Source organism: Ixodes scapularis, unplaced genomic scaffold (genome assembly GCF_016920785.2).
Source record: "Ixodes scapularis isolate PalLabHiFi unplaced genomic scaffold, ASM1692078v2 PGA_scaffold8__174_contigs__length_109621045, whole genome shotgun sequence".
NCBI lineage: Eukaryota > Metazoa > Arthropoda > Arachnida > Ixodida > Ixodidae > Ixodes > Ixodes scapularis.
Window position 1 is genome coordinate 97235931 of NW_024609883.1, and position 13002 is coordinate 97248932.

General features: G+C 46.9%; 1 protein-coding gene across 1 annotated transcript in view; it reads left to right on the forward strand.

The window, feature by feature from the left end:
• The first annotated feature begins 2223 nt into the window (after positions 1 to 2223).
• Positions 2224 to 13002, forward strand: part of LOC8035911 (choline transporter-like protein 1) — a 28635-nt gene continuing 17856 nt past the window's right edge. The window contains exons 1-7 of the mRNA XM_040216050.3: positions 2224 to 2375; positions 3370 to 3477; positions 7879 to 8027; positions 8798 to 8875; positions 8954 to 9035; positions 11380 to 11443; positions 11913 to 12021. Of these exons, the coding sequence (XP_040071984.2) occupies positions 2268 to 2375; positions 3370 to 3477; positions 7879 to 8027; positions 8798 to 8875; positions 8954 to 9035; positions 11380 to 11443; positions 11913 to 12021 (698 nt within the window). The 5' untranslated portion in view covers positions 2224 to 2267. The remainder of the gene's footprint in view (positions 2376 to 3369; positions 3478 to 7878; positions 8028 to 8797; positions 8876 to 8953; positions 9036 to 11379; positions 11444 to 11912; positions 12022 to 13002) is intronic.

Genomic DNA, 13002 nt, shown 5'->3' on the forward strand with positions numbered 1-13002 from the left:
GGTAAAATATCCAAATGTTCAAGGATATCAAATGGGACCAAAATATGTCAACAATGCTCGCATGGTGCACGGTAGTGACATATTTCGCACCATGCTATGACACAGTGCAGCTCATACGGGAAAACATGGAGAATAGAACTGGAGATGCTGTTATGTATAGCACTTGCCAATTTCCTTCTTTCCATGTTTTTTGTCTGAATTAGTGCTGTTTCCAGTTCTATTTTACTTTATCCCAGTTCTATCCTAGACTAGTTTAGTCGCTATCAAATGCGACTGGCTCGTGTGCAAAGATACACAACACATTATATATACAATTAAATAATGATAAGACTCACCAAAATAACTATAAAAGGATATGAATAGTTTTTATTTTTTGCTTTTTCAGTGCTGACCACGGAGACAAGAAACAGACTCACTAACCCGTTGGACGAACACCACCACAAGACCGCCATTTTGTTTGTTCACGGTGGTGAAGAATTCGTATTAAATCACGGATCAGTAGATTGGATCTGACAGACAGATATGAGTTTCATTGTTGCCTATTGAGGAAAACCATAAATCGGGAATCTATAAAAAATAATCTATTGTAAAAAAAGAAGAAAAAAAGAAGAAACGTATCATCCACGCACCTACTATTTGTGCAAGACATGGGTGCCTGCTATGAAATGGCAGACATGCCCAAGTAATCCATAGACGCGTTGCATGAAGCGACGTGCGGGGTTGCCAACTCTCACAAAAACATAACAACAACAATAATAATAAAAAGACTGTAGTGGTGATGGTACATGTCGTAAAAAGCAGGAGGTGAAGTTAACCTTAGTTTGTACTTACTTTTTAAATCAATTATCTAAGCGTTAAAACTAGGCTTTTAGGTTGAAGGAGGAAAAATTAGGAGCAACAATAAATAGTAGAATTTTGAAACGTCAGTCGTGTTGTCCGCGTAGCTCGAAGTGAATAATGAACGGCGAATAACGAGGCAAGACCGCTCGTGTTCCTCAAAATTGCAGTAATCGATGCAAGCACGCACAAACTCCCTCCTCCCCACAGAGAACAGCGGTGCGTGACTGCGAGTGGCCTTGTTGACAATGACCACGATAGGTTGGCGACGGACGATTCGGGAAAGGGCAGACGCGGGTTTAAAGCTACGCCGGGGGAAACTGTGCCGGACCCTACGTTTGGCATTTTTAATGCGCGAGTGAAGCGGTACTCTGCAGACAGCGCTCAGACATTCACCGGCAGTCGGAAGTCTGACGGCAGTTTACGGGAGGAGCTGGCGGCTTGGCAGGTATGTGTGCGTGGCGGCGGGTCTATGGACTTCAGACCTAGAATCGATTGCAGGTGCTTATCTGAAACTCAATATCTGTCTCTCTCGACCGACCTGTCCCTGTTCGCCATGGTGTTTGGGGTTGCACGACTGCGCCTGCTTTTGATACGCGGGCGATGATGACATTGTTGAGCGAGCGATTGCGCGCGTCTGATGATGTCGAGGATTTTTGAGGGGGGATTTTTTTTTTAGCGACAGGTGGGGTTGTATTAGCGCCGAAATGTTTTGATGGCGCCCTCTTACGGTTCGCGTTCGTGACGTCACGATCAGAATTTCCCCTGACGCGGAGTCGTGAGTTGTAATCTTGACTTCTTATCATCAGTTGTGAACTACAGTTCGAGGGTGTGTGTCAACATAACAGTGGAAGCTTGGAGATCGAGGCTTAAACCAACATCGTCGCAGTTAACACTTTTACACAGCGCTGATATCCGCGATGAATGAAAAACTAATCCAAATAAAGACGCGAAAGTTAGCATTTCGCCAATCGCGAATTCCGATCGCAGCGGCGCTTTTGGCCAAGCACGTCGTTAATAAAAAGAGTCGAGCCCTAGCGAGGAATGTCAAGACTTCATCTCACTTTTTGATTCCAGAAAAGGTGATCGTTCTTCAGCGGAACAAGCGTATACATCTTGTGTATATAATTAAGAGAAGCAGTCTTGTATAGCTTTTTTATTTAAAACAAATTTATACTTTTAAAACTGGTGTGAATGTGTACACTAGAGTCTAAATACGTACCTTATAGTTCGGCAACTTTAAAATTCATTAGATTTTCCTCTGTTTGTTTGCTTCAGTCTGCGCTAAATGAATATACTCTTTCAATTAGCTACTCCACTTTCTATTTTTGTTTATTCTTAGAGTGTGAGCTATGCAAACTTCTGATGGACATCAGAAACAAAGCCTGTTGTCCATAAAGCGTCTTTGGTGCCCGCTCCGAAGGAAGGGAATGTTAATGACCCAACTTTGCAGATGTTGTGAGTTCTGGCGAATAAACCGTCCCATAAACAACATGGAGTGTTGTGGAGCACCTTCGAGCCGAGTTGCATCTACAGCGGTAAGCCCCGCAAGTAACTTTCTGTGTGCGCCGCTGGAATAAATAAAATTACTTCCGAGTACAACATTTAATCATATCAATAATTAATATTGAGAATTGCACGGACATGTCTTGTGTTGCCCACTTCGTTCAAAAATATAGTAAAGGCTATAGATCACTCAACTCGCAACTGCTCACGACCATGCGCCCTAAAACTTCTTGGGATTTCGTACGACTAGAAAACGCAGCGGCGCCATCTACAGGTATCCATGACGCAACACGTTTCCGTATATCTTTTTTTATTTTTTGCATCATTCTTCTTTTTTTTTTCGAAAACCTTTTGCCAACTTTACAAAAGACCATTTCTTATAGACAGTGCCTACATTTTTATCTTGCAGATACCGCTAAACCTTCGTTCTGGTGAAATGCAATTCCAGGGCCTCCTCATAGATGGCGCTAGTGTGCTAGCGTGTTCTCTCGTAAAAAGATCGCAAGAGCTCGGTCGCAAGCAATCGTAGCTAAATATTAATCCCAAATTTGATCTCCCCAATCTCGTTGATGTCATCTGACTGGGCAGATAAGAGGGCCTCTGAAAAAGATGTTTGAGCATAGCCTCCTCTATACTCACAAAGCCTGGCAGTTCGATGACGGAGCCATAGATTGCCCGGTCGCAGATTTGGAGCGCGAGGATCTGGTAGCACAGAGCATCAAATAGACATTTCTCGGGGAACCTGGACGTCAGCGCACAGCTTTCGCAGTGACGAGGACCCGAAACACACTTGTTCACTCGGGAGAAATGTGTTTCGGCGTCTCGCCGCAGCAGGGCGTCAGTCACGTGGCTCTCCTCTCATCCGTTCTCTGCCGCTCCACCTTTTCCAACACGGCGGCCGCTTCTCGTGGCGATCTGCCATTCTTTGTCAGTGTCTGGGAAACCATGGTTTCATCGAATCACGCGAAAAAAAAAAAAAAAACTCAAAATGATTTGCGTGTATTTTTGTGGGGAAAACCGTTTCAGTCGCTTCCCCAGCTCGCCGATGACGTAGACTTCAGCGGCCCGGTGAAGACACGAGAATGCAAGGACGTCTTCATTCTGATGGTCTTCAGCGTCTTCGCTGTCTACATGGTAAGCATCCTGGGACGCATAAGTTGCGTGGATACTGAAGCAAAAATACATACGCAAATATATAAATTAAAAAAAAAAAAAAAAAAAAAAAAAAACCGAAGATGGAAGCGCCGTTAGTCAGCACCAAAGAATCGCCTACACCTTGAGCCGCAATCACGCTCTTGATACATCTCACAAAGGACAGTCTGTAGACACAGTCTGGGGCGCCTTTCTTCCTCCCTTGTATTACAGTCCTGTCACATTAGCCATAAATTGGCAGCGACTTTTTACCCTAAAGTCCTATTATGCATTCAATGCAATATAAGGAATTGGTGAAGAAACTAGGAATGGAATTGGTGTGTCACTTCACGTTTATTTTCCCGCTAAATTTAGTAGAGAAATTGAATGGTTGTCGCGTGACACCGATTTTCACCGCTAAATTTAGCGGGGAAACTGGGATCGGTGTCTGGATCACAGGACGTGCACTTTCCCGCTAAATTTAGGGGGTAACTGAATCGGCGTATAGGTCGCGTGACGTCAATTTCCCGCTAAATTTAGCGGGAGAAACTGAGTTGACGTATGGGTCGCGGGTTGGAGGTTCGAATCCCGCCTAAAATTCTTAAAATTTTCTTTTAAGGAAAGTGAATTATTTTTAAAAGTGAAATCATTTGAGACATGCGGCGACCTTTAGTTCGGATTACATGTTACGTTTTTTTAGTCACTTTCATTCCAAACGTTACATCAGGTTTCTCGTGAGCGTTGTAGGTTGTTTGAACTTCCCGCGCGAGGTTATGTGGCTGTGACGTCACGACCCTATCGACCAATCAGGAATTTCCCGTCACGCCACCGACATCGGATTCTCTGCGATACGAGCTCCTTAACGCTATCGCGTTAACACGTGCTTAGAGCGCGTGCCTGAGCAATGGAGGACTCGAATGGTTGGTGCAGCGGCAACATCTCTTGGACGAGAAAGCCTAGATGCTGAATTTTCCTGAGTCACTAGGCATCACCATAGATGGTATAGATTTGGACTCTACTGCGCGTTCAGCTTAGACCTGTGGTCATGCTGACTGAACGCGAGTTTCAGCTGAACGCCGACGCCGCATCCGTGTCCAATCTAGGTCGTATGCTGCGACCTAGATTCTTTAGTGACGCAGGAAAATTCAGCCATAAAGCCGGGGTCCCAGAATGCCTACTCATCGTACAAACGACAGTCTGCATGCAGATTCCAACGCGAGTGATCGCGAGATCCGTGCTTGGAATGCCACATGGCAACGAGTTTCAAGGAGAAAACTTGACACGCGGCATTCGAAAAACGATAGTATTGCAGTGACTCGTGTTTTGCAGACTGTCTTTTGTGTGATGGGTACGAGCAGTGTAACCCCGGCTTAAAGGTATTTCTTATCGAGGAGGTGTCAGCGACGCGCTTTTGAAATAGGGTCTAACATACAAATTACACGGTGTTTCCGGCAGAAATTATGAGAAAATTATCTGCCTCAAACATGTTTGCTTCATATATGCATGCTTCGAAAATGCCTACAGACAGTTTTTGCATGACCAATTTGACGGGACCGTCATATGCGGAGAGAACGTCGTCTGCTTATTGCACAGGAGTTGCGGTGACATCAGAAAGACGCAGAGCCCTGATTGGCTCTGATCGAAGGATAGTGGGTAGACCTCAAGGCAAGCTGTCTTCAGGTCTACCCGCTATCCTTCATTCAGAACCAAACAGAGTTACGTCGTCCTGACGTTACCACAACCTCTGCAAAAGAATTAGAGGAACATCCGTTCCGCGTGCAAGAAACACGCCTCAGACAGTGTTGCTCCAGACTGTCTTTTTTGTTATGCATTAGTAAATTGACGCACGTCTTTTTTTTTTTTTTTTTTTTTTTTTTTTTTTTTGCAGAGCACGCAACGAAGTAGTTTTTGTGACTCGCAGAGCGGTGTACCGGTTTCTGTCGGTTTAGTTCCACCGAACGCAACCGACGTACCGAGACAACTACCGTTTACTATGAATACCTTAATGCGGCGCATGGCGTGCGGCTATATTGTGTGTGTACTTTTCCTAAATCGGTGCGCTTTTGTCCCGATGCAAGTCGTGACATACGCCCATGTCGTTCGTGCGGAAAAAAAAGATTGCGATCGATGGCCATTTCCAAGCCCGTTTGTTGACATAGACAAAGGGGGGACCATCTTCGTTGTTTGATTTCATGGCGTGCGCATGCCGTCCAGTTCTAGGTCGTTCCACCGCTGCTCCGGAATCCTACTTTTCCAAGTATAATCGATGCCTCGTGAGGTCAATCTGACTGTTTGGACTCCTTATCGTCGTGCATTATGGCAATACCACCTAGAAGACAAGGCCTGCGCTTGACGTCATCCTTAGTGGATCCCCGACCGTTCCCACAAGTGGCAAACACGCTGAAGCCCGACGAGAGCTGCCGCAAAGTGGCAGACGCGTCAGTCTTGGCGTCGCCGTTCGCTAGCCTGGCACTCGTTTTGAGACGCTGAAAGACGGGCTGGCGGCGACGCTGACGCAAGCTCTGCAGGGGTTGTGGTGACGTCAGAACGCCGAGCTCTATACTTTAACCAGGACCTATCCTTCAAACAGGACCCACTATCCTTCAACTAAAACCTGGTTGAATGATAGTGGGTAGACCTCAAGGCAGCTTGCTTTGAGGTCTACCCTCTATCCTTCAATCAGAGACAATGAGAGCTCGGCGCGTTCCGACACAACCCTTGCAAAAGAAGCAGACGAACTGGCGCTCCGCATACCCGCGGCTGCGTGGATGCACTAGTGATGACGTATTAGGGGGCACAGGAGCGGGCCTTTTTGTATTCTAAATGGTATTGATTACAGTCGGAGATCCTTAATTCCCCAACTGAGCGGGAGGACAGTCGCCGGACAGCGAAGAAGATGGGTATCTTTATCATGGCCAAATATCGTTTCGTGGAATCCGACTTAATCGAACTCGTGATGCGAGCACGAAAACATGTTATTCAGAGAGGCAATGTTTGAAAGTGATCGTCGGAACATGCGGTAATGTTTGAAGGCCTTAATTGCCCGTGGGTATACGCGAAGATATGATATTCACAAAGCGATAGGGCGGGGACAGTTCTGGCTTGGCCAAGAGGGGAAGAGCGAATCGGCGAATGCGAATGCCTGGCCTTGTATATGTAACTATTTATGTTCAGCGACCCCCTCGGAAATCATTCAATAACAATGTTATCATGTTCGTAGCAACATGACTTGTAGTCGAATCTTTCTTAAGATGTCGGGTGCATGTGTGATTCCTGACAAGATAAATCTGTAACGGCGTGGCCAGCGCTTTTAATCTCATTATGGCTGTGAGATTTCTTGACTTAATCCCGTAAGAAGAATGAGGAACCAATAGCGAGGTGATGGAGGCCCTTACAAATAATGACACGTCCACCTAATTTCGTGCTCTGAGTGCTTATACACACTCGTTTATCACGCTCACTTTAAATCTAAGGCTGGAAAGTTGAGCTAGTTGGTGATTCATAATATATTTAAAAAGCGCAACGGAGACACGGACGAGCAAGACAGACAGAGACACAGCGCTAGCTTACAGCTGAACTTTATTTCTGTAGTCACCTATAGTATATATAGCCGATGCCAACAAGAAGCAAGCGGATAAAGAAACACAGATACACACCATTAGAAGGCTCAAATATTGTTTTGTCTCTCACCGACAGCGACACTGCAGCTGCTCTCTCCCGGTCGAGAAACCGCAGTTCTTTATCTGTCAATGACACAGAGGGAGCGCTGACACACTGGATTCCCAATCTGCCAATTTCTCGGGCCTCAAATATCTCCCGCGCACTCTTGTACCTTTGTTTTTTTTTTGTGTGTGTTTAGTATGTTACAGACAGTGAATATGGTGGCACAACCAATATTTGAGCCTTTTAACTGTGTGTGTGCTTCTTCTTTGACTTTTTTTTTTTTTTTGACACCGGTTATATATATTAGATGATCACGGAAGTGAAGTTCAGTTGTAAATTAACGCTGTGTCTTTGTCTATCGTGTCTCGTTGCGTTTTCTTTAAATATTTAAATATAAATTTTGCTGTGTTGTTTATAAAACCGAAGACAAATAAACTATCGACCACTGGAATTACTGCCACTGGAGAAACTTCATAGACCAATAAAGAATTGTCGGCTAATCAACCAATTAGCAATGAGTAATAAATCAAGCTGTGTTTCTTTTTTCTTGGTCTTGAGGATCTTCGCAGGGCTCACAGCAGAAGATGGGACATCCTACGATTTGTTCGCAGGAACACATGCTCTTTACGCCAACAGTTTTCGTTTTTAGGATACGACTGTCCTCTTGCAATTAAAATGAAAAATGTTTGTGTCGAATATTATATGCACTTTGGCCAACCCGAATCATGTGACATCTTCCAGGTGTGCGTGGCCATCGCGGCCGCGTCCCGCCGGGACTACGCTCGCTTGACGCACCGCATGGACAGTCACGGCAACCTGTGTGGCCTGGACAACAGGCACAAGAAGCTCTTCGGCGTCCCACTCTCGGGACAGGACATGCGCGGAAAGCTGTGAGAAAGCCTACTTTTAGAGCCTCGCTCTCTTTCTCTGCTGGCACGGTTTGGTTGTATACGTCATTGTAGTACACGCGTGCTGCAAGTAAATCGTGAATACTGTAGTTAACGCTGGTACACAATTACATTTAAAAGCAAGAACATGAAAGCACACCAGACCACCGGCCGACAGTTCTACAAATGATTTCGCTTCTTCATGGTCAACTAAGCTGCAGTGACACTCCTCATACGTCCAGTGGCGTCGGAACAGCAAAGAGGGGGGCGATCGGCTTCCCCCCCCCCCCCCCCCCCATCTTCAAAATAGTTCGGACGTCTCTGCATACATCATACGAAAGACACAGTATTCGCTGCAGGCAGGCTTGATGGAATTATCTGCGGGAGCGACTAGGACCTTCGTAAAAAAACACTCCTCACACAATGCATGCAGAATGTTTGTTTTTTCCTCTTCTTTATGCTTGCCTCGAAGAATCTAATTATGTCCGCTAGCGAAACATCTGATGCCAGTACGAGGCTTGCAGAACCTTAGGCTTTTTTTCTATTATGGAAATGTACGTGGATTTCACTGACGTCACAGCAGTGGCCATTGTGGGGGCATTGCTGCTGACTGCGCGTACCTTGACTTCCAGGTGGACGCGAAGACGTAACGTGCAAGCCACGTATAAACCCTGCGTACTCGATTCTCGGCGCTTCGCCCATTAATATTTCGAGCGAACTTAACGGCCTTCATGTTTGTGTTTGTTTTTCTCCCCGCTCGATCAATACGACAGGATGGTCGAAGAGAAGCTAGACGCCTCGAAACAGCGTACGACGTGGGAATGCGTTGATAAGTGCACTGTAGGACCGATGTGAGTATTCGCGTGCCGTATACATAGTGCCAGGAGCTTCGGCGATATCATCTTCGACTGTTCGCTTGGCTGTTTCAGGAAGCGTACCGGAAGCTTTCGCGTGTGCGATTCAACGAGGCCTGGCGTCCCGCACCACCTGCTACGAAACAGCGAGATCGAGGTAACCCTGAACCAACGTTACTAAAACACTCAGTTGGGAAACTCCCATAGAGACAGCCCTAAAAATATGGCCCCAATCTGTCTCCGAGCATCGAGCTAATGACGAACACAACGCCACCATTTCTCCCGCAGCGGCCACTCGAAAAACTGCACGTGACATCTATTTTTGGCTTTGACAGGGGTGAACCCCCGTCTCCCCGGCGGACGCGCCGCGTCGAACTACCGAAGTTAAAATGCACCTAGGTCGGGACGCGTTACCTGAAAAGCCCGCTGAGGCATGGTTGTAGAAAAACAGTATTAATTGTTCCGCAAAACCTTGCGAACTAAAGATGAAAAAAACATCACGCGCCCATCATTTGGTACTAAACTCCAATAAATTTCATACAAAAAAAGTCTTTTCCGTTTGTTTTTACGCAAAAACAGGCTTTCAAAAAGCTCAAGGTGATTACAGTACAGACAAACGATAAAGAGTGGCGCTGTTGTCGCATTTAGCTCGGTCTCGGTGGACTCCAGTGGCCCAGGTTTCGACGGCGAGTTTCCCAACTGAGTGTTTTAGTAACGTTGCCCTTAACTCACGTCTTCGGAAGGGGTTGTACGAGTACGGATTTCCATGAAATATACACTTTAGGAAATGTGGAGCAACTGCGTTCACACAAAGCAGTATGGGGAAAGCCAATCGCTGCAATATGCGGAGGGACCTCGGCGAATGACGAGACTGGGTGTGCTTAGTGGGAAAGTAGACCCTCCAAATACCTTGGATTATACAGTGGGCAAGTTTGTCTGCTTCTTGCACGGGGGTTGCGATGATGTGAGAACGCCGAGTTCTTTATTAGCTGATAAAAAACAAAAAAACACTGGGTAGATTTCGAGACATCTAGCATTGAGGTCTACCTACTATCCTTCCAGCCAAAGCCAATCACAGCTCGGCGTCGTTCTGACGTCACCGCCACTTCTGCGCAATAAGCAGACGACTCGCTCTCCGTATAGTCCGTCTAAACGTAGGGTGTGGCTTACCATGTTCACAGTTCTTACTCTGTGATTGGTTCGCGCTTCGGCGCTTGTATCAACGCCACAATCTCATTGGCTGCTTAAAAATCAGAGAATGAAAAAAACGTAAAAGACGTACACGGACGACCACACTCTTTCAAATAGCAACGACGTTTGCTATTTGAAAGACTGGGGTCGTCCGTGTGCGTCTTTTATGTTTTTATTCTTTCGTTTTTAAAGGGGCGGTGCAACAATATTCATTTGGAATGTTTTTTTTCACTTTACACGAGCTTACTGGCTCGAGTGCGACTCAAGAATACTAGCACGCAACGGCACTGGCCAAGAAACCCCTTGTTGCACTGTAATTTCAAAGACAAGACCGAGCGTTTTCATTCAATTTCTCCTTCGCAAAACCTGATGACGTAGCTGGGCGGTAGCAATACCGCCCAGTGACGATATTTGAATGCGGCTCATATATTGGGCCCGAGCATTTCGTCAGCACTAGATTTGGGCTCGTGATAATCTATAGCTCGAGAAGCATTCGGGTAGTGTCCTGCGTCCAATCGCTGGAAATACGACAACAGCCGAACCATAACAATGTCTGGAACGCAGCGCGTGTCCTGTGCCTTGGCAACCCCAGCGCATGGCTATGATCCACATTGGCGGCATATAATCGGCTCCAGATCACGAGGCAGCTCGTTCTGGCTGCGAGTTGAGGGGGTGGCCTCTGCTTGTTTTTCTTTATTTTTTCCTGCGACTTCGATTGCGTATGGTGAAAAACGAATGGGTATTTCACAGGTCATTAACGTCAGGGACCCGCTCTAAGCGGTATTTCCGCAAAATACAAAACTCGTTGCATCGCCCCTTTAAGTATCCATTATGACAACGCGCTGGAATTTACTAGTACTCATTGGCTCTAGAAATAATAAAAAAAATATTAGAAATAACCAGGTGCGCCCCGGGTTTATTTTTTCTTTTCTTTTTTTAACTGACAGTGATTGTAGTCTGTAGCGGTGCGGCTTTCACACGTCCGAGCAACACCACCGACCTGACCGGTTTTTTTTTTTTTTTTTCATTTTTATTTGAATAGGGATGCACGTCAGACGATGGATTCGACTTATGACGTCATAACTGATGTCGGAAATACACTTTCTTAATTTACACCTGCGTTTTAACGTCTATCTTGTTCCCTTTCCAATGGGGGACGACGCAACAGGAAGTAGGGCGTGCGTCGTAGTGCTACAAAGTCAGTTGCTTGTTAATGTCCTCTATAAACCAATTTCTTTTTTTTTTTTTGTGGTGATAGACTTTCAGCTGGTCAGCTTCCAACCAATTGCAATACATTTTTTTTTTTTCAGATAGTGGCAAGTGACATTATATGGCGACTGCGAGAAATCGCCTTTGTCGTGTTGATAGGAATCGGTGAGTTTAAGAGTTTTCGTCAGTTTTCTACGTGGCAGAAAGAAGAAAATCACCTTTATACAAACTCGTACGAGGAAAGAAAGCTGATCCAAAACCGCTGCGAAAACATCGATGCGACACGTTCGCAGGCAAAGATGTTTCCACGCGAAAGCATTAACTGTCGCATGGAGCGAAGCCGGCGTTGTCTGTAGCCGGTTTCTGTAGCAACGAAAAACGGCACCTAAATTCCCATTGACTGAGCGAAACGGCAGCTGAATTTCCATTGGCCAAAAGCACAGCAACGCGGATGCTTCGTCACGGAAGCCGGCGGGGCGCTCAAGGTCAAAGCGGACGCGCCTCAGAAATAAAACACAAAGCTGCCTGTAGGAATGCGCTGCTTGTAGCAATGCGCTGCGTGTAGGAATGCTTTCGCACTCCTACACGTAAGCAGTTTTAAGTGTCTTTGTCGATTTTTTTTTTTAATGCCCAGGTCATACGATCTTGTGGATGCTGTGCCTGAGGTTCCTCGCTGCCGTCTTCGTCTGGATCATCATGGGCATCGCAGCGGCAGGCAGCCTTGCGATCACCATCGCTCTTTGGTGAGACCAGAGTCACGTGGGCCGGTGACCTCAATAATTGACGTCCCTTTGACGACGCCTCTTTTGTCATCTTCGTTGATGACGTCACCCTGAACGCCATTTTGTTAACATTCAGCTGCAAAGGTCGGCGACCCTTCCATTATTATTTTCCTCCCAACACATTGCAAGAGCTTATCAACCCGGCAAAAAAATAATGCCAAGTCACTTGGCTGTACACGACAAACATGGCGGAGCGTAGAAGGTGATTGTTAAACGCATTAGCATATCGCCCTGGTGTATGCGGCCGTCTTTCGTTTGGACGGTCGGGGTTTGGACTGGACTGGTTTCGTTAGGCCGTTCGTTCGCTCGTTACGTTCACTGATCCTTCTGGCACGCTTCTAATGACGCGCCGCGGAGTGGGAGAGGAGGGGATCGAGCGGCCGTGGCCAACACCGCCTAGAAGAGAAGGCCGTAGTGCTGACATTGTTGCGTCACCAGCAATGGTCAACGCTAGACACAGATTGGAAACGAGTGCTGCGTCCGCGCTCGGCTTCGAATCAAGTTTGAGCCGATCCGTTGACGCAATCGTCGTGTCCAGTCCGTGACCAGCGTTGGCCCTCGCTGATGACGCCGTCTCATTCAGCACAACGGCTTTGTTATCAGGAAGGTGTTGCCGCGACGGTCGCGCAACACACGCGACCACGTAAAACCGACAGTCGCAGCGCCGACGCCGTTTGCGCGAAACCGCCGACACCCGGGAGGAAAAATTGGCTCTTCGAAGACAACAGCATATGCTGTTGTCTTCAGGGGTGGATCCAGAACTCCGTTTGAAAGGGGGGCGGGGGGGGGGGGGGGCGGGGGGGGGGGGCGGGGGGGCGGGAAAATTCGTAACGATACTATTCTCCCATTCTTTCTGTGTACGGGGGGGGGGGGGTTCTGCCGATGTCCAATTGCCCTCCGAGAAGGGGGGGGAGGGGGGGTCGACTTTTGTTTGGGGGGGGT